Source organism: Hyalella azteca, unplaced genomic scaffold (assembly GCF_000764305.2).
Source record: "Hyalella azteca isolate HAZT.00-mixed unplaced genomic scaffold, Hazt_2.0.2 contig16827, whole genome shotgun sequence".
Lineage (NCBI taxonomy): Eukaryota > Metazoa > Arthropoda > Malacostraca > Amphipoda > Hyalellidae > Hyalella > Hyalella azteca.
Genome location: NW_025946635.1, coordinates 101,030 through 122,829, shown reverse-complemented (window position 1 = coordinate 122,829; position 21,800 = coordinate 101,030). Strand labels below are relative to the sequence as shown.

At 39.2% G+C, this 21,800-nt stretch overlaps 1 protein-coding gene across 3 annotated transcripts; it reads right to left on the bottom strand.

The window, feature by feature from the left end:
- Positions 1-1,303: 1,303 nt before the first annotated feature.
- Positions 1,304-21,198, bottom strand: LOC108674516 (collagen alpha-1(I) chain). 3 transcript variants are annotated; one of them, XM_047885054.1, is made up of 20 exons: positions 20,918-21,198; positions 15,404-15,608; positions 14,997-15,313; positions 14,508-14,536; positions 13,964-14,098; positions 12,379-12,496; positions 11,550-11,674; positions 10,909-11,115; positions 10,251-10,458; positions 9,436-9,623; positions 8,775-8,991; positions 8,269-8,519; positions 7,647-8,060; positions 7,015-7,500; positions 6,454-6,723; positions 5,448-5,663; positions 4,279-4,975; positions 3,880-4,058; positions 2,577-2,798; positions 1,304-2,197 (listed from the first exon to the last, which is right to left on the bottom strand). In XM_047885054.1, exons 1-20 carry the CDS (start codon positions 21,027-21,029, stop codon positions 2,051-2,053), a joined length of 4,743 nt encoding a protein of 1,580 aa, XP_047741010.1. In that variant the 5' UTR covers positions 21,030-21,198; the 3' UTR covers positions 1,304-2,050. The 3 variants fall into 3 exon arrangements, with proteins under 3 accessions (XP_047741010.1, XP_018017966.1, XP_018017963.1); XM_018162477.2 differs by lacking the exons at positions 14,997-15,313; positions 15,404-15,608 and adding an exon at positions 15,718-16,020; XM_018162474.2 differs by having other exon boundaries at positions 14,997-15,608.
- Positions 21,199-21,800: the final 602 nt, after the last annotated feature.

Here is a 21,800-nt window from a genome sequence, read left to right as displayed (position 1 = left end):
AATAAATATTAAGCCGTCAACATTTTGCTGGTAAATTTTCCGGATTTTAGCTCTGCGAAATGGCGGTTCGACAGAAGTGCTGTTTAACAAAGCTCCTGTTACTTCAGATCATCGGATGGGGTTGTAGTTTGCGGATAAACGATGTCGCCAAAGCTATTGTTCTGCCGAATGCTGACTGGTTGGAATCGTACAAAGGACCGTGTTCAGTTTATGGAAATTGGATGGATGGAAAAAATAATTCTCTTCATTTGAACTAAGTACGCAACAAGTAAACGAAGGAATCGTGCAAGAAGAGTGGAAAAGTACGAAATTAACTTCCTAATGGAGGCAAAAACGTCGCATTCAACATGTCGTTCGGAGGGCACTAAATCTAAGATACTTAATACGTTGAAAAAGCCAACGTATACATCATGAGTCAAGTGTTTAACTGCACCGAAAAGGATTTGAAAAACTCCTCCAAAACGACATCGCAGAAGGTTTTGGTTTTCGGCACATGCGTTCAAGTTAACTCTGAAGACCGCCTCTACTTGGACGTGATTCCTCTACAGCAGACAACGTAACAGCGAGTGATGGTGATGAATTTCGAATTATTCCGAATTAAATTCACTGGAAATTCGTCGATTGTGGCATCAAGGTTGAACGACAATGGAGTTGAGGAGTATGGAACCTACTAGTCTGGCGATACAATGTTCTAAGCCTTCAGGAAAATTGGACGAAAGTTGAAGCAAATGTTGCGTAAATTTGTATTGTGAAATGGAGCACAGAATTTCATTAGTGTTGGAACAAGTGATGCAGCCTAATTTGTGATTATTTTACTGTGCTCCAAAGGTTATATCAATGTTCTCTCTGAAGATTTCATAATATGACTGAAAACTCGATAAATTTCGAGATCCTTAGCGTCTCAGCCACTTTTTGTGTCGGAAAGTTGGATGATTATTTAAAAGGGTTTATTTCAATAGGAATAATACGTATTTTGTTTCGTGAAATATGACTAAGTAAATCATTAGCAAACTCATATTAAGGAAAAGTTTGATTTGACGCAAAAATTGAGTGTTTTGCTTCGTAAAAAAATTTTCAGATACTACAATAAGATCTAAAAAAAAGAATTAATTCAATCGGTAGACCAGTATTAATTAATAATTTATTTTGAACGTTATGGAACTTTCTGTCAATAGAAGTTTGAAACGCAGAGGATTTTTTCGATTTATTAGCCTTTTTCCAAAAATGATGTGAAAAAATGCAAAATTATTGTTTTCTCGTTTATTGAAATAAAGTGCATGTCATGCTCTCTTTTTTTTAATTCCCAAGTACAAAAAGTCGATTCGATCCCATTCGATCGTTCCTTAAACTAGAATCTATACAAAATGTACACAGTTTGCTCGAAGTCACACACATTCGCTCACACATACACAATCACATGACGTATTGTACATCGCTTGCCACAATTAAAATAAGAAAAGTTAATTTCTTATTAAATTGGGTCTTTTTAAACAACATCAACTGAGTCACAGCAACTAGCTTGGACTTAGAAGGTCCAAGAATAGAAATAGATTCAGAAATAAAAAGAAAGGGAGGAGGGCGATATTCCTTAATGCTAGAAAAAATGTTGTTTATACAAGTCCGTTGCAAATGCCAAATTAACTCCCATTCGGCAAATAACTGAAGTAAACATTGAAATAAAAGAAAGCTTCGAGAATTATGCTAATTTAAAATGGCAGTTTTGTTAGCTTTATATTAATCTATAGATGCCAAAACAGTGGCAAAACTATTGCTCGACTTCATAAATGTAGTTGTGTAATTTATTTTTGTAATAGTGTTATGCACCAATTACGCTCTCACGGTTGTTATCTCTAATTAAAGCGCCTTATTCGTGATGATTATTAGTATTTGCTTTTCATTTTTTACGCTATATGATTTGTTATGTAAAATATTTCAAGTAAATTCAAGTTTTTTTTTGCGAGTTCATAGTTGTGGTAGCACTAAATTTTGGCATTGAAGTCCCATAATTTGTTAAATTTATAACATCGTTGTGCAATGAGAAGGATCGGGCCTAAATGAAGCAGACCGGTCCGATTTCCACTTTGAAGAACTGGTTGCGCTGCCCGATGTCCCTCATGCCGATGTCCACAAACGGCAAGCGCTGCGGCCTGTCGGTCTCGTATATAACCGTCGTCGAAGACCAGTTATTGGACCGCGTCTGAAATTAAATTAAATAAATGTAAATGTAAAATCATTAAATGTATAATTAAATTTTAAATGATACATATACAAACATCAAACTTAATGAGAACGTGTATTAGAATACTGGTCGTTTTTTTCAATATTCAATCTGTTGGATTCTAAATTTGATCGGACTCACAGACGTCAAATACAAATATATTTAATTTAATATTAATTTTTTTTAAAGAAAATTTTTCTTAAATGAGGCATATATACATAACAAGCTAAATGAGAACGCGTATTAAAACACTGATTGTTTTTTCAATATTCTATCTATTGGATTCTAAATTTGATCGGACCCACAGACGTCAAATACAAATATTTCTAATTTATTATTTATAGTTTCTCAAATTTACCTTGCATCCATCCTCGAGCACAGAATAGCGGACTTTCTTGTTACCACGAGCATTGAGCTCGAGGTCAGAAGACGTCATGATCCTCAAAGAGTTCCTGAAGTTTCTGTTGTTGGCGTCGAAGACCGCGACGGAGTTCTTGCAGTGATACGTCAACTTCTGACTCGCCTTGGATGAGAGAAGCTGGAGGAACGCCATTTGGTTGCTGTCCACCTTGTAGGTAAACTGTACGGGGAAAATTATTATAGTTTTTAATGAAAAATAAGCTTTTAATTTAATTTAATAATGAAAAATAAAAACCATTTTCAACGAGAAATAGTTTTTTTGATGAAAAATCATTTTTTCATGAAAAAGCATTTCTTGATGAAAAATCATTTTTTGATGAAAATCATTTTTTGAAGAAAAATGATTTTTGATGAAAGTCTATTTATCATGAAAAGTTTTCCCAATGTAAATCTACGGCTAATAGAAAAATAAAGATAAAAATTGGAGGAACGCCATTTGGTTCTGTCGACCCTGTAGGGGAACTGTACGGAAAAATTATGGTTTATACATGAAGGCTCAAGTATCACTCCAGGTAACCCGAAGAAAAACCACCCATGGTTGTGCTGATGCACCACCTTCGACGTCTTTCATGCGACCCCCAACAACGACACCAAAAAATGAACTGAGTTCGCTAAGGTTCTGATGGAACCCATGGCTATCCTGTCTCATCTCGGTTTAGCTGACAATGAGCTACAATGATTGTGATTAAACTCAAAAATGGGGTTAACAATGGGGTTAACAGCCTCATGGGGGTATGTCAATGGGGTTAACAGCCTCAGCGGTTTCTTACGATTCATTTCGCGGTCAGTTTTCACGGCTGTCTATTTCGCGATAATGCTCGATTTTGAACAGACTGTTGCAATCAAAATATATTCAGCGTAGCTGATTTCTTGATGAAGAAAGATGGCCTACCAGCTCAACCTTGTGCCAAGATAAAAAGTGGCTGCACCAAAGTGGAACTCGAGAACTAGAATAAAACTAACCTCCCGATCAAAATCTTTAGGCACGTCTTGCTGAAGACTTGTTGAGGTGGAACCTGTTACTTACAGTAATTGATGAAATTTATTGACCTCATTATGAGGAAAGATCCTCCAGAAATTCCCTCATTCAGATCTTTTACTCCAACATCAGTATATGGAAATTACAACCTTGTTTAAGTCATTCTGAATGGCCAATCACTAAATTTACGAACTTCTTCTTCAAGGTGAGATGCTTCTTTAAATTCACTGTACCTCTTCACTATTCAATTCTGACTATTCACCTCTTGGTCAGGCTGGATGGTGTCGCCTAACCAGACGATGCCCTGTGGGTCTCCTTGCCAGTTAAACTCTTGAGTCATGCCGGGCTGCGGAAGAACGCATGTCGACCGTTGGTCCATGTCGCAGTGAACCACAATCGCGTCGTTGACACTTCCTTCGTTGGGATCAACCCAGTACTCGCCTATGGACACGAAAATAAGTTCCATAAGCTCAATAAATCAGCTAATTGCAAAAAATGTGGTTAAACTAAATGCGCCTAAATCCTTGTCACAGTCAGGGTTATGGGGAAGTAATCCTATATTATATTTTCTAATTTTCATTTCAATTGTACTTTATTGAAAATTGGCATAAAATTCAACCGGTTGCAGATTTCTCAAAATCTTTCCAAACAAAGTACTCACCGCTTGGTAGTTCAGGATGAGCGAAGTTCAAATCCTTGCACGTTTTGGCAGGAGCTTCTTTGGATCCGGTAGGCTTAAGATATTTCTTGAACGAAGTCTTGAGTTGCTCGTAGGCCTTTACGATAAGTTCTCTCCTTTCATCCTCGCTTATTTCCCGGCCTAAGATTCGCGCAGGAAGTGTCGAGTCATCGCCTTGCAGAGGATCAGGTCCCTTCGTCTGGCCTTGTCCAAGAAGAGCCGCCAAAGCTGCCGCGTCATAACCCATAGACTCTCCAGGTGGACCAGGGGGCCCAGCAGGACCTGGTGCACCAGGTGGTCCACTTTTACCTTCCTCTCCACTGGGACCTCGCGGTCCAGGTGGTCCCATGATACCTTGGAGTCCGATACCTCCATCTCTACCTGGCGGACCCTTCTGGCCAGGCTCTCCGGGTGGACCAGCAGGACCCACGGAACCTGGTGGGCCTTTTTCTCCAGGTTGACCAATTGGACCGGGCAAACCTTGCAAACCAATAAGCCCGTTGTGGCCTTTGGAACCCTTGGGTCCGGCACTTCCGGTGTCGCCCTTGTCTCCTTGAGGGCCAGGGGCACCAGGTTTACCTCGAACTCCGGGAGGGCCTTCGACTCCCTGAGGGCCACTCTCACCGCGCTCCCCTCTCTCTCCAGTGGGGCCAATGGGACCGGCGGAACCAGGAGGCCCCTATCGGTGGCAAAGTTTAGCAAGAGTTAAAATCATATAACTTTTAAAGCTTTCAATCACATTCTTCAATTTTATTTGAAGGAACAGAAACAAGTTCAAAAAACATTGTGGTCCTGCAGTCAATCGTATTCAATATTCATAATAGAAAATTTACTCGGCAAAAATTTCAAATAATATTTCAGAGATAATTCCCTCAACCAAATTTTTAGAGTTGTTCATAAGTAAAAGTTAATTTGAAAACTATAATTCAGCGAGGACGAATTGAGTATTCAGTTTGTTGCAATGAATAAATTTGAATAGCAATGAAATGTATAAATAAACTTAATAATGTGAGAATTATTTTACAAATAGCATGGGAAAAAACAATAGTGACCTTTGCTATGGTAAGTTCACTTTCGTCCAAAGGCATATTTAAATTTAATGAATTGATATATATCATTCGATAATATATATTAAATTATTTTTATCTCACAGGCAGTCCAGGAGGTCCAGCTCCTCCCTGCCGTCCAGGTGCTCCCTGAGGCCCCTTGTCACCAGTTCGTCCAGACAGTCCAGGCGGGCCAGGCTTGCCGTCTGCTCCAGGGGACCCGGTCTCGCCCACGGGGCCAACTGGACCGATGGGCCCAGGCATCCCAGTAGGTCCTGGGGGGCCTTCTGCACCGCGTTTGCCTTCTGTGCCTTGTTCACCCTGGAAAATGTTGTATAAATGTACAAATATATACTCTCCATACAAATTGTACTAAAATTAACTTTTTTATTGAATGTGATGAAAAAAAACTAAATATGAATGCAATGAATGTTTGAATGTTTTGCCGTGTTTCTATGGACTCGGCCAATCCTTTAATAAAATATCAGGAATAAACGACTAAGGTTATTATTAAATAAATAAATAAATTGTCGTTTCTTAACTATTGCACTATAAAAATACTTGGATGTTTTTTTGAGTAAAATATCGAAAATGAACGACTTAAGTTAGAGATAATTTAAGATTCAAAGAACTTTTGTCTTTTATATACTTTTCCAATATGTAAATAAATACTACCTATTGATGTAATGCTACTGCATTCAGAAGTACATGATCGATCCAGAGATGAAAGGGTAATAGTAGGCAGTGGAGAGGAGATGGCTCCAACACGAGAATTCTTGAAAAAGGAAAGTAAATAATTGGAAATGAAGTAAAGATAGCTGAGAGAGGAGTGCAATCTGGAAGTAAATTAGCAATAATTGAAAGTGAAGAGGGCAAAATCCGAGAGAAGTGATGATAGTTGAGAGTGAAAGTGTCACAATCGGGAGGTATGAAGTGCATCATAGAATTTCATGGGCAATAGATGGAAGTGCAAAGTTACATGAATGAAGCGAGTGAAGGAGAGCAATTAATAAGTGAAGGATGATAGGTAGGAGTACGGGGCTGAAATTTATTCATATTGATAATAAATTATTTATAGATGACTCCTTACTTAATTTGCTCCAGAACTCACGGGTGCTCCTTGAGGTCCTCTAAGTCCAGGTGGGCCTTGGTTTCCAGGCAGACCTGGCAGTCCCCGCTCTCCAGCAGCTCCAGCAGGACCCGGTTGACCAAGGGGCCCAACTCTACCTTCAGGTCCAGCTTCGCCCTTAATTCCTTCGGGTCCAGGTGCTCCAGGCTGTCCTGATGGGCCAGGCAATCCAGGACGTCCAGTATCTCCAGACGCGCCCTTAATGCCGGGGTTTCCAGGAACTCCAGGTAGTCCAGTATTGCCAGGAGCGCCCTTGATGATGGAGTGGGAAATCAAGTTTATTCAGGTTGTCATGTAAATTTTGTACCTGAGCGCCACGATATCAAGGTAGCTGCAAAAGTAGCCAAAACTGCGGTAGAATCTAGACATTAATTTTACCGTGAATAGAAAAAATTTCCATATTATGCAGAGACGAGGAGTTGGAGAAAACTGTGCAACGTAACATATTTGTTGCACGTACTAAGCCAACAGCAAAAGATAATACTGAATATATACAAAACACATTAAATTGTATTCATACATAACATAGTAATTTTCACTCACAGGGAGGCCATCTTTTCCAGGTCGTCCAGGTGGGCCCATGAGGCCAGGTTCACCTCTCTCACCAGAGAGGCCACGTTGGCCTTTAGCTCCAGTAAGGCCAGCAAGACCTTGAGGTCCCTGGCTTCCAGGAAGTCCCACCGCGCCAGGGTTGCCTTGCATTCCCTTGCTACCAGGAAGACCTCGTTGACCTTTGGGACCCGGAGGACCACCGGGTCCGACTGGGCCAGGGAAGCCTTGAAGACCCTGAGGGCCCTGCTGACCGCGCTCACCAATCATGCCATTGGCTCCGGGTTCTCCAGGTGGTCCAGGAGGGCCAGGATCTCCCTTGTCTGCAGGCTCTCCAGGAGGACCTCTGGGGCCCATGATACCTTGAGGTCCTTGTTTGCCTTCCCTTCCAGGTGGGCCTTCGGGGCCTACCAGTCCAAGGGCCCCACGCTCTCCTTTCTCTCCAGGCAATCCTGGGAGACCACGAGTCCCAGGAAGACCCTAGCAAATTAAATTTTGGTTAGAGCGATAAAATTTTCAATTCACATTTTTCTTTGGCAAATACAATGTAATTTTGTAACCATAATATTTGAGTGAGACAGTGGTTTCCGAAAAAATTTTAACAAAAAAAATAGCTAAACACCCACCACCAAACCAGGTGCTCCAGCGTGTCCCTTCTGTCCAGGGCTGCCGACAAGACCAGGTGGGCCATCGGGTCCCGGCATTCCAGATTCTCCTCGAGCTCCAGCTGCTCCAGGTGGCCCTTGGGCCCCTCGTTCTCCAGGGAAGCCACGTGCACCCCTCATTCCTGCGGCCCCAGGAAGACCAATAGCTCCTTGTAGTCCAGGTTCTCCGTCCTTTCCAGCAGCTCCGGTGTTTCCAGGAGTTCCAGGCAACCCTTGGAAGCCTCTCGATCCAGGTGGTCCCGGTGCTCCTCTTTCACCTGGTGACCCAGTAGGGCCAGGAGGGCCAATTGGGCCTTGTGAACCTTCTTTTCCAGCGTCGCCTCGAGGTCCGGGTGGTCCGTGGTCTCCGGGAGATCCGTCTTTTCCGGGCTCACCCTACAGATAAAAAGCGATTGTTATAGCAAATAGAGAGAATATTAAAAAAACATGTAACATGGCAACAGATGTCATTCGTGAATTATCAAATATTACTTGCGAAAAATTTCCTGTTAAGCCCTCAAAATTTAAAATTTATCATGATCTAATTTATTTAATTTTAGCAAAGGCAATCGTTTGGTGAAAGCAACACAATAAAAGCACTCACAATAAGTCCTCGGGCCCCTGGTGGTCCCATTGGGCCTGGAAGGCCTTGGATGCCTTGAGGCCCTTGGTCCCCGGGCTTGCCGTCAGCCCCTGGGAGGCCTCGATCTCCTGGCCGTCCTGTCTTGCCGGGTGGGCCCGAAATTCCTGTAGGGCCACGTTGGCCTTGGGCCCCGGGGAGACCTGGTGCTCCGGGATCTCCATCACGCCCTTTGGGACCCACGGGTCCAGGGACGCCTGGGTCTCCTGAGCCGCCTGTATTGCGATAAAAACTATTTTTAAAAAACTTTTTTCGAAAAAACTGAAGAAGTTCCTTGTACTGTGGAAATTTCTTTTGTGTTATACTAATTCTCCTTGAAGTATATTGAAAAATCGGATAAGTATGTTGATGGTTCATAGATTATAATTGTTTTCATAAGAAAAAATTTAGATTTTGTCAGCATTAGAGATTATTGAACTTGGCTAGAAAACTTAATTTCAGGTTTATTAGGAGAAAAATAATTCACGAACCCTTCGGTCCCGGTGGTCCATCTGCACCAGGTAGGCCACGACCTCCAGGAGGCCCACGCTCCCCTTGGGGCCCGATGCCCCCGGGAGGCCCCGCCATGCCCCGCTTCCCGCGCTTTCCGGGGGAGCCCGCGGGTCCGGGCAGACCGCGGGGACCCGCAGCCCCGGCTTCACCTTTCATGCCGAGGTCTCCTTTGAAGCCGCGTTCCCCATTCAAACCCTGACGAATTGAGCATTTTTTACCATAATAAATTTTTGGTGAAGAAACAAACCCTTTGAAACAAAATATTTAAACCATGTGCAAGTACGGCTCTAACAAAAATTATTTAAAATATTAAACTCTTCCCTAAATATACGAATGTTATAGTCTTTTAACCGTTAAATCTTGAAATTAAATTGTGATAATTTGAGGTTTGATCCGGTCTAAAATATATTTTTCACTTTACTGGAAAAATAAATTTTTTACCGGAAAATAAATTTTGGATTGAATAAAAAATTTAGGAGCGAACAATAAATTTTGAGCCGAATAACAAATTTTAACACGAGCATTTAATTTCGAGCGAAATAACAATTTTCGAACCAAATAACAAATTTTGAACCAAATAATATACTTCGAAATTTTTCGATAAAAATTTCATGATTTTTTATCGTAATTTTCACTCACTCTCGCGCCTTTTGCCCCCGCGACGCCCGGGCTCCCAGAGAGTCCAGGGGGGCCACGCGCCCCAGGGAAGCCAGGGGGGCCAGGGTCGCCTTGGTTTCCTGGGGCGCCTTTTTCTCCGTTGAGGCCATCCTTGCCTGGGATGCCTCGAGGGCCTTGTTCGCCTGGCGAACCTGGCTTGCCTGACTCGCCTGCAGGGATTACGAATGATTTAATAATGACTCGCCTGCAGGAATTATGAATGTTTAATAATGAGTCGCCTGCAGGAATTTCGAATGTTTAATAATGACTCGCCTGCAGGAATTTCGAATGTTTAATAATGAGTCGCCTGCAGGAATTACGAATGTTTAATAATGAGTCGCCTGCAGGAATTACGAATGTTTAATAATGACTCGCCTGCAGGAATTACAAATGTTTAATAATGACTCGCCTGCAGGAATTATGAATGTTTAATAATGAGTCGCCTGCAGGAATTACGAATGTTTAATAATGAGTCGCCTGCAGGAATTACGAATGATTTGATAATGATATTTTTCTTCACTTTATATTGTAATAAAAAATTATTAAAAATCTTGACATTTAGTGAAAATGTTTTTTTCAATTACGCCAGAATTTTAATCTACTGAAATTTACATGTAAAAATGTTGGTCTCGAATATGTATAGCAAAAATTCGCTCAAAATTACGACCTTCTATATAAAAACGAATGGCACATTTCAACTTTTCAAGTGAAAAAAATATTTTCGATTGATGATAGATAATTTCTCGAATATTATTGATAAAATTTTAATAAAAAAATATTAATGCAAAATTGCAAACCTCTTGGGCCCTGGAGACCCACGGAGCCCTTGTGGCCCTGCACGCCCTGGTCGCCCTTGGCCCCAGCTGACCCAGGGAAGCCCGGTGGGCCCGGTTTGCCTGGTCCTCCAGAGGGGCCCGGAGGCCCAGCAATGCCATCAATGCCTCGCAATCCAGGTGGCCCAGGCGGTCCCTCACGGCCTCTTTCTCCACGAGGCCCAGCTGGGCCCTGTAAATTTATATTTATATTTATTTGTATATTTATATTTATTTGTATATTTATATTTATTTATATATTTATATTTATTTATATACTTGTATTTATAAGTTATAGTTAAAGAGAATTGAAGAAGTGAATAATTTTTTTTCGAAATTAATAATTTTCTCATATAAATATAACACAAAATCTTTACTAATAGTTCGTTCATTCTCATAACATTTTTTTGCTACTCACTAATAACTTTTTGTACAAATCCTTATTATATTTTAATTGTAATTATATTATATTTGTATATATATATATATATATATATATATATTATATTTTAATTTTAATTAAATTGAATATATCATATTTTAATTATAATCATCTTATATATATTATATTTCAATTATAAATATATTAAAACTATATTAATTTATTCTCTAATTTCAATTAAAATATTTTAATCCAGCTCACCATGGCGCCCACGGGTCCAGTAGGGCCGCCGGGTCCAGCGGAGCCCTTGCTTCCAGTAGCCCCCATCTCGCCCTTAGACCCGTCCAAGCCTGGGAAGCCGCGGTGCCCTTTGGCCCCAGGCAGACCCGGCATGCCAGGCAGGCCTCGTGGCCCAGGGGGGCCCTGGACCCCAGGGGGACCCGGTGCTCCATCGTCGCCATTTTCTCCCTAGCGGACGGAATGAAATTAATTAATTTATTCAAAATTCTATTTGTTATCAGAAATATATATAAAATTAATTAATTATCCAAAATTTTATTTTTTATCCGAAAAAAATATTAAATTAGTTAATTTATACAAAATTTTATTTTGTATCAGAAATAAATATAGAATTAATTATTTAATTGAAAACTTTCGTGGTTATCGGAAATAAATACACTCATCTCGATTAAAAAGTTTTTAATTTTTTTCCATGAAGAAGTTAAATTAATTTTAAATAAGCTAAAATTAGATAACTAAATAATGATATTTCTTTCAAATCTTGTCATTCTTAAAAAAAATTAATAGACTTTCCTCAAAAATTTCATTCAGCTATTTGTAACCTACATTTTCTTATATTTCTGTTACCTTAATTGAAAATTAAAATATTGTTTTTATCTCACATCTTTGCCACTGAGCCCCGGCATGCCTCGTGGCCCAGGTGGCCCAGGTGGACCCACTGGCCCGTGCTCGCCAGGCTCGCCTCTGATGCCCTGGAAACCCTGGGGCCCAGCGGGACCAGAAGGACCTGAACAAAAAAATAAGGTGTTGAAAAATTAATTTTTAAAGACAACACTTCTAAAGAATTTTGTGTCTCCGATATTACACACATACAATGAATTTCTTATTTTAGTTTTAAATATTAAAATATATATTTTTAAAATTTTTTAATAATGAATTTTTTAATTATCAAAATTATTTATTCTGTCAATTGATTCATGCATTGTCTTCAACTTTACGCAAGTGTGTAAGATTTCAGATCGATTGGACAGGTAAAAGTGTGTTAAATATCGATTATAAGATTTGTAGCTGACAAACAAGAAGTGAATTCAAAGAGAAGTGTTGTAATTAGGCAAACTTTTAATTCGCTTTTTATAACAATTCTGACATCACATTAATTGGAAAATAGTTCTATGGAAATGTTATATACGATCTAACCACAAACCAGTTTGAACGTATTTTACTCCTTATCGCGTTTTGATACTATAATGATACTTCATACGTTTACCTACCATTTACTTTTATGCAATGTTTGAAAAGTGGTTATAATCCCAACATCTATTCTTTCTCAAGGGATTTAATTCTTGTGAGGAAAATTGGTTGGAGTAATAATCTTTTATTTATTCCTTATCGCTTTTGAAAAGTGATTATAATCCCATCATCCATTCCATCTCAAGAGATTTTATTCTTGTGAGGAAAATTGGTAAAGCTAATAATCGTTTATGAACTCACCAACAGGGCCTCGCTGTCCCATGGGGCCCACTTGGGCCTGCAAGTAGCTGAACGGGTCAGGTTGTGGTCCCTTTTCTCCTCCTTGGGACTGGGACAATTGCGACAACCAAGGTGCGATCTGGGAAAAATGTATTACTATGATATATCAAATTTCAAAAACTATAAATTTGTTCGTGAAATATATTTTCCAAATAATTTGCTAAATAATTTGCAAGATTTATGCATGAACTAGTCAAGTGATCTGTTGAATAAATATTTTAAATCTAAATCCAAGCTTTGATAAAGAAGAAAACAGACCCCACCTTGCCAAGAAAATGTAAAATTTAATTTACATGATGTTATTAAAATTAAAGGCACATAGATACTAAGACAAGAAGGATATGTCAACTTATGATTATAAACCGTACTTATTCGTCAATGAAATTGAAATAGGGCTTTGATTAGAAATAGTTAAACGTATTCTGACGTGTACGGGTTCAATTTGAATTGCCATCTATCGTACATCTGGCATAGTTCAATTTGAAGTGCTATCTATCGTACATCTGGCATGATTCAATTTTAATTACTATCTATCGTACATCTGGCATGGTTCAATTTGAATTGCTATATCGTACGTCTGGTATGGTTTAATTTGAATTACTATCTATCGTACATCTGGCACAGTTAAATTTTGATTGCTATCTATCGTACATATGGCATGGTTCAATTTTAATTGATATCTATCGTGCATCTGGCATGGTTCAATTTTTATTGCTATCTAGCATTCATCTGGCATGGTTTGATTTCAATTGCTAGCTATCGTACATCTGGCATGGTTCAATTTTAATTGCTATCTATCGTACATCTGGCATGGTTCAATTTTAATTGCTATCTATCGTACACCTGGCATGGTTCAATTTTAATTGCTATGTATCGAACATCTGGCATGGTTCAATTTTAATTGCTTTCTGTCGTACATCTGGCATGGTTCAAATTTAATTGCTATCTATCGTACATCTGGCATGGTTCAATTTTAATTGCTTTCTATCGTACATCTGGCATGGTTCAATTTTCATTGCTATCTATCATACATCTTGCTTGGTTCAATTTTAATTTCTTTCTATCGTACATCTGGCATGGTTCAATTTTAATTGCTATCTATCGTACATCTGGCATGGTTCAATTTTAATTGCTGTCTACCGTTCATCTGGCATGGTTCAAATTTAATTGCTTTCTATCGTACATCCGGCATGGTTCAATTTTAATTGCTATCTATCGTACATCTGGCATGGTTCAAATTTAATTGCTATCTATCGTACATCTGGCAAGGTTCAATTTTAATTGCTATCTATCGTATACCAGGCAAGGTTCAATTTTAATTGCAAACTATTGTAGTAGTTTGTATTGTAGTTTCTGGTCAGAATCGGCGAGGAGGCCGGGCGGTTAAGCAAAGCAAAATTGAAGCAGTGAGTTGTGCGTTCGAGACCGCAACAAGCTGTGAATGTTCTGCGATGTTAAGAATCGGCGACAGGCCTACGGCCTAATAAACGCTGAAACCACTATATTATATCTGGCACGGTTCAATTTGAACTGCTATCTATCGTACATCTGGCATGGGTCCAGGTGGTCCGGGACTTCCAGGGGTTCCAGGGGTTCCCGGTGCACCCGGTTCTCCAGCGTCTCCGGGTGAACCGGCTTGACCGGGAAGTCCAGTGGTTCCATATTCGCCGTCGGGGCCAACCTGGTATAAAATTGTATTCTAATTATTCTACCATAATTTTTCGTCTAAATACACATTGGATGGCTACTTTGTGTTTCTATGAGACACATTAAACATCTAAAAAACACATACACCTAATATGTTGTTTTCGGCCACATACACCTAATAGGTTTTTTTTGTCCACATACACCTAATAGGGCTGATTTCGTCAATACATGCCTATTTTTTGTGACAGAACTCAAGCGTTGCAATAATATTCTTCTGAAATTTTATTCAATCGAGAAATGAAAGCCAAAATTGTTACATCAGATTTAAACTAGCAAATATGAATAATATACAAAGCGTTAGCATGTTAAAAAAAATATAAATTAGAACCTTGAGATACCATGTATATAAGTAATTTATAATAAAGTATACATGGTTTACTTACTGCAGATACTACAGTGTCGGGGCCCTCTTCTGTAACAAAAGAAATATTACATTATTCAACTTGAGAAAGTCTTTGCCGCATATATTGCTAAATACTTGTTAATAATTACGATAACACCGTTAATATAGCATAATTTCATAATATATCATGATATATCGTTGATAATCAAGAAATAATTGGGTTTTGTCATTCTCAGTTCAAGACACTTGACTGTCTCAATTTTCGGATCACAGATTTTTGTTTTTCACTCATTATTAATCGATATAGTTAGGCATGAATGAATAGAATTCAACTTCGAGGCTCCCACTTCAGCCGCAGTTTTTAATCGGATTATAATCCTCTCAACTTCGATGCTCTGCAAGAATTCTAGCAAAAAAAACTTACCAAGATCAACTTCAAAATCCATTATCTTTCACAGTAAGAAATACAAAGTTCAACGGCGTTCAACTTACAATTTTACTACCTCGCTTTTTCATTCACTGAACCCACCACGTTCTCTTTTAACACCCCCTTGTTCTCTTCGACGTCCATTTCTTCTCCGACCATTCCGCTCTCGGTCTGGTCGACGACGAGGTCTCGGAGTGGTTGTTGTGGTAGTAGTGGTTGTAGTAGTAGAGGTGGTAGGCGTAGTAGTTGGTGGTTCTGTTGTTGTGTCAGGTTCTGTACGTCTGTCATACGGGTCGTACGGATCGTATCGATCACGACCGTACGGGTCATAAGGAGCTGGAGTTGCGTACGGGTCGTACCTTGGAGCTTCCGTTGCGTACGGGTCGTACCTTGGAGCTTCCGTTGCGTACGGGTCGTACCTTGGAGCTTCCGTTGCATACGGGTCGTACCTTGGAGCTTCCGTTGCGTACGGGTCGTACCTTGGAGCCTCTGTTGCGTACGGGTCATACCTTGGGGCTTCCGTTGCCGCTGAATCAAACCCTGGTGTATCCACTACGTACGGATCATAGGCACCATAAGGGTCGAAACCGTTTGTATCCGTTTCGACCGGATCGGTATCCGTTTCGGTCCCTTCATTATAATCTACATAATTTTCATACGGATATTCTTCGTACGGCTCATAGTCATACGCGCCATTCTCTTCATCGTAGTTGTCTGCACGTCGAATTCACGGTGCGCATCGGAACCATCGGCCACCGCCACAGAGAAAGGAAGAGGAAAACAACTATTAAGAAAATGCAAAAAATTCTGCAATTTAACCCACCTGGACAAACGGGACAACATTGACCTAGTGGAACGTATTTGTTCTCGCATTCGATCTCTGGACAGAGCACTCCGGCACAAGTGTTCTCGCTGCACAGGTCGCGTTCACAGTTCACGACCCCTTGGAAGCAGGTGCATCGAGTGCAGGCCTCAGGCTCGAAGCTTTCGCCGTCGGCATAAGTTTTGCCTTCGAATTCGCAGTTTAGGCCGTAGCTTGCGACATCAACGGGCGGGCTTGTAGGCACTACTTCCGAAGGGCTAGTGTAATAGTCTCCGTCTCCGTAATCGTTGTAGTCATAGTCCGCTGCACAGAGAGAAGTGGGCAAAGGTTGAACAAAAGAGCCATTGTTGCGTCAAGCAGAGAAGTGAATGTACAGTAATTAAATGTAATCATGTAAGATATTTTAGAGTATAAATTTATTGATGTGCTTTCGGCAATGTAAGGAGATCACTTGGGAGTCATACACCCGTTTAGTGATTTCCTTCGTGCCTTTATCTATTCATGCGTACAAGATTAAAAACGAACAAAAATGAACCATTGCTTGTTTTGAAACTTATTCAGTTTATTCTAGAGATAGTTAAGTTCAAAGCTTGACTCAAATAACTCTCTGTTCAACGTTGCACCATTCTCGACAAGGCAACTTTGATCGGACTTCGACCGTAAATTTCTAGATTATAAAACTTTTAACTTTAAAGAATCGAGAACCTTTCTTCCATAGGTCAACGTTTGTCCGTTCCAGGTGGTAAAGCAAAATGTATCACAATAATTAGTTACAAAACATGTAATGGCCATTTTATTATTTTATAATAACAAAAGCAAAATCAAATAAATATTCTTAGAAGATTAATAAATAAGAATATATACGGTTTACACAAAATATACGGTTTACACATGATATACGGTTTTAGTCGATAATAAGGGCTAAATTACAGTAAAAAATAGAAATAAATGTTCAATATTAGGCATGTCTTATTAGTAATAAGTAATAAGCTTAGGCATATTACTTTAATTAATCTTAGTTACTTTAATTTAATTTCCTTTAATTCAAGGAAAAAGCAAATTCATGCCGAAGTTGTTACTTTATCAGACATTGTTCACACTTGAAGAACATTAGAAATTTTAATTTTAGCAACGATTTCTATTTGAAATTATATGATATTACTATTGATTATCGAACTGATGCTTTAATGCTGACTTGGATTATGTTTACGTATTATTTTCATTCACTCCTACTATTTCTAGATGGCCTTTCATTACAGTCATGCGTGTTGTGATGATAACAATTGTGAAGTGAAGAATAACGCGTGTTGTGATGATAACAATTGTGAAGTGAAGAATAACGCGTGTTGTGATGATAACAATTGTGAAGTGAAGAATAACGCGTGTTGTGATGATAACAATTGTGAAGTGAAGAATAACGCGTGTTGTGATGATAACAATTGTGAAGTGAAGAATAACGCGTGTTGTGATGATAACAATTGTGAAGTGAAGAATAACGCGTGTTGTGATGATAACAATTGTGAAGTGAAGAATAACGCGTGTTGTGATGATAACAATTGTGAAGTGAAGAATAACGCGTGTTGTGATGATAACAATTGTGAAGTGAAGATTAGCGCGTGTTGTGATGAGATCAATAGTGCAGACTGTTGCTAGTGAAGATTAGCGCGTGTTGTGATGAGTTGAATAGTGCCGACTGTTGCTAGTGAAGATTAGCGCGTGTTGTGATGAGTTGAATAGTGCAGACTGTTGCTAGTGAAGATTAGCGCGTGTTGTGATGAGATCAATAGTGCACTAGTGAACACTAACTAGTGCATGTAGCCAATACACAAGGCGCTACACAGCCCCAGCATTTGAGGTCACTCACACAAGGAACTCTTGTGTCACTCACACAAGCCCCTCTTCCTCTTTCACTCTCTCGCTCTACATGAATCCAAGTCTTCAGCAAGACGCCACGCATTTAATGAAGTTAGTGATAAATCTATCTATTCAGCATTCATTTTACTTCATTTATCTTGCTAGTAAGTAGTAACCATTTCTTTATTAGTTGATAAATCTATCTATTCATCTCTCATTTATCTTCATTGATCTTGCTATTATCATTAGTAAATTATCTCTAGAGACAATATAGAGCTATGCTACGTATACGGTCAACTGCTTTTTTATTAATTTATACTGTTAAATAAACTAAGTTTATTATAATAAAATTTCTCTATATATTAAATGGAATCTTGCTCATTATGTCGGGATTTATTCAAGCCAAAGCTACAAATCTTATTCATTATAACTAATAACATTTAATACTGCATGTTTAATATATTTCAAATGTGAAATCAATATTATCAAATAAATCAAGTGATATTTCTTTCATTCTATGAATGGTAGAAATCTAAACATGCCTATTTGTATGTTATTATGAGTATAGGTCTATTCGAAACATTGCATAGAAAAGTACAAATAACATAAAAAATAAATTATTGCTATATTCAAATTTCTAATAATTTTCAAGACAGATCAGCACCAAGTCCTGCAGTTTCCTTACCGTTACTCCTAACTTTGAGATCCAGAGTTCAATCCCAGTGAAAATTTACAGACGCGGCAGCTTCTGATTTGGATTACCAGAAGCTGGGGCTAGCTGGGGCGACTCTAAATTTTGTTACCCAGTGAAAATTTACAGACGCGGCAGCTTCTAATTTGGGTTACCAGAAGCTGGGGCGACTCTAAATTTTGTTAGGGATGAGGCACTTACCACAGCTCCGACTTATAGGTAATATGGCAGCGAATACAAGATTTCTAGCCGATCGGTATCACTAGAAAGGAATATTTAGGATTTGTGATATTGATGAGGAAGGAATTTGATGTTAAATTTTTGGAATCTGTAATATTTATTGCGGAGTGATTTAATGTTCTATATTAGGGATTTGCAATGTTGAATCATATGAATTAAATTCATTGTGAAATGTGTGGACTTGAATGAAAATCCTGAAATAAAACCTTGAAATGCCCTACCTGGGCCTTTAGCAACAACTAATTAAATTCAGTGAAAGTTCTGTCTGCACTGCGATATTACGAGTAATTTAAATCTTATATTTAATTATGCACTTTACGAACAGAACTATTCTACTCATTCAGTATTGCTGGTTAAATGTAACTGCCAACAAATTAGTTCAGTGAATACTGAAAAATATCATATCGATAATAATGATAAATTAAATGGAACTGTTGCAAGTTAGTCATTTCACTGAGCCCATTTAAGTACAACTCAAGAAATAACTTGTATCGTTAAAGGAGCTGTGGTTTATAAGTTAAATAACTAATCATGATGTGCGTTAAAAATTAGTGCCTTTAATAATTAGGTGTCGAAAATCCCGAATCCATCAGTTTCCAGCTAAGTTGCGTGGACCCAAGTGTAAGTTATACATAATTATCATAATCGTGAGGATAATAATTTTAATAGTATTGTTGATAATACTTACCATAATTATGATGATAATAATTATCCCAATCATGATTATAAAAATTATCATAATCATGATGATAATAATTATCATAATCATGATAATAATTATTAACATAATTATGATGATAATAATTATCATAAATAGTATAATAAAATATAAAGCACTGACTACAAATATGTTGCTCAGTGAGTTTATCCCTGAATTGTTTCTTAAATCCCGTTAATAATTTTCTAACAACAGTAATTTAGTAATGCAAATAGCGATAAATCAACATTTAATCAACTTTGATTCAACATCACATTCCAAAGTACATTATTCAATGACCCGTTCGACTATCGTGTATGAAGTCTCGTGTAACACGTATATAAGAAGCCAGTTGCAACCTTTGTTTGTTAACTTCTGAATAAATACGCCAAATTAAAAATTGAATTTTTATTTTGGAATTCAATTCCCACTGTTTGTATTGATTCACGATTCCATCATAAAAAGATTTACAGTTTTTAGACACAGTAAAATCCCTTCCCGACAGTTATGTTGGATGCGCACTCGACAAATGAGCAAACTATCACGATTGTATATAATACATTATACAGAAGTAATATTCTGTCTAGAGCCCCTATGTAGCCTGTATTCTAGTCATATTGCTTGACCACACTTGGGTTGCAGTATTTGCTTATACGTAATCGTCTTTGTGGATGGGCAAATATCGCGAATAAACTTTTCGATGCATGCTTTTTATATACTAGTACAATTTCATAAAGATGGTAGAGAAATCCTGTAGTTTGTTACCGCACGGTAAAAATTTAGAAGCTACATCTTCCAGTAAGAGCAAGCCATGTACGATCTATGTCCGATTTATCGGCAACAACTATCGAGGAATTCAGCCATCAATTTAGTGGAAATCTCAGAATTTGCCACATACATTTACTGTTGTCAGTGAGGGTGAAATGCATCGCAAATCAATATGAATATATCTGAAGACTTCCTTCGAGACGTATTAACTCGAAAAGTTCGCTTTCACAGTTCTACATTAATCTGCACTAACCCACACCAATCCGAACTGACCCCACACTAATTTGCACTAACTCACAATGATCTGCACTAACCCACACCAATCTAAAATGACCCCACACTAATTTGCACTAACGCACAATAATCTGCACTAATCCACACCAATCTGAACTGATCCACACTAATTTGCACTAACTCACAATAATCTGCACTAACCCACAACAATCTGAACGGACACACACTAATCTGCACTAATGCACAATAATCTGTACTAACACCAATCTGAACTAACCCCACACTAATTTGCACTAACGCACAATAATCTGCACTAACCCACACCATTCTGAATTAACCCCCGCCAATTTCCACTAACGCACAATAATTTGCACTAACCCACATCAATCTGAACGGACCCACACTAATCTGCACTAACGCACAATAATCTGCACTAACCCACATCAATCTGAACGGACCAACACTAATCTGCACTAACGCACAATAATCTGCACTAACCCACATCAATCTGAACGGACCCACACTAATCTGCACTAACGCACAATAATCTGCACTAACCCACACCAATCTGCATCATTGTCCACATCGCTGTTTGATTGGTTTAGTGACTTTAGTCCCTGTTAAGGGCTCACCTGTGTTGTAGTTCTGGGCTTTAGGACCATGTCGGGGTTCACTTTTATTATAGCTCTGGGGTTTAGGATCAGGTTGGGGCTCACCTGTGCTGTAGTCCTGGGGTTTAGGATCAGGTTGGGGCTCAGCTCTGCCGTGCGCCGTCCGTGCCCAGAGCAGCAAGAGGGCGGCCAAGATCGGCCGTGAGAGCAGCCCCATGGCCGGCCTGAGAGAAGTGCCGGCTCTGTAGGGCCGACTGGCGCCGGTGAGGTCCTAGCAGTTGCTTGAGATGAGGGTCAGACCAGAGCCCGAACCCAACTGAGGACGGTGAGGGCAGCAAGTGAGGGTCAGAGCGCAGCCCATACCCTACTGATGCCTCCGTGGCTAGACACTCACACGAGGGCATGTTTTTCTGGCGCTGCTGCCCATGTTGCCACTGCTGCCGCTGCTGCTGATGGCTGATGCATGGTGGCGGTTGCTTCCTCATCTCGACTGCAAGTTGCTTACTTGAAGTATTTATTCAGTTTTATTACCACCGCTGTCGTTGATTTCTTAGTTACAACTGAATTTAACACTGCTTACTTCATCGCTATTGTTTTAGTTTTTAGTTTTTTAGTTTTAGTTTTTTTTTAGTTTTTTTTTATTGTTTTAGTTTTTCACAGTGCTGCCGCTGTTGCTGGATATGCTGCTTGCTGTGATGTTGCTATGATTAAGCGTGCTGCTGTTGTTAGGTGTACTATTGTTGTGGCTAGCTGTACTGATAAACAGAAAATTTCATTGCTAGTTCAAAATAAACTCTATCATCATGCAAAGACATTAAATAATTTAAACAGCTTATCTCCAGGACCATAGCAGAAGCGGTGAGCTTTACCGAATACGTTATTGCACCTTACATGAACCAGTAACTCAGTAACGCGTTCAACCCTCAAACGCGTTCTGCTCGCAAACGCGTTCCACCCTCAAACACGTTCTACCCTCAAACGCGTTCTA

Coding starts and splice junctions, on each gene's coding strand:
- LOC108674516 (XM_018162474.2), bottom strand. CDS start 21,029: ATGGGGCTGCTCTCACGGCCGATCTTGGCCGCCCTCTTGCTGCTCTGG. Junction 8,520..8,774: donor TGGACCACCGGGACCGAAGG/GTTCGTGAATTA, acceptor ATCGCAATACAG/GCGGCTCAGGAGACCCAGGC. Junction 4,976..5,447: donor CTGGACCTCCTGGACTGCCT/GTGAGATAAAAA, acceptor TGCCACCGATAG/GGGCCTCCTGGTTCCGCCGG.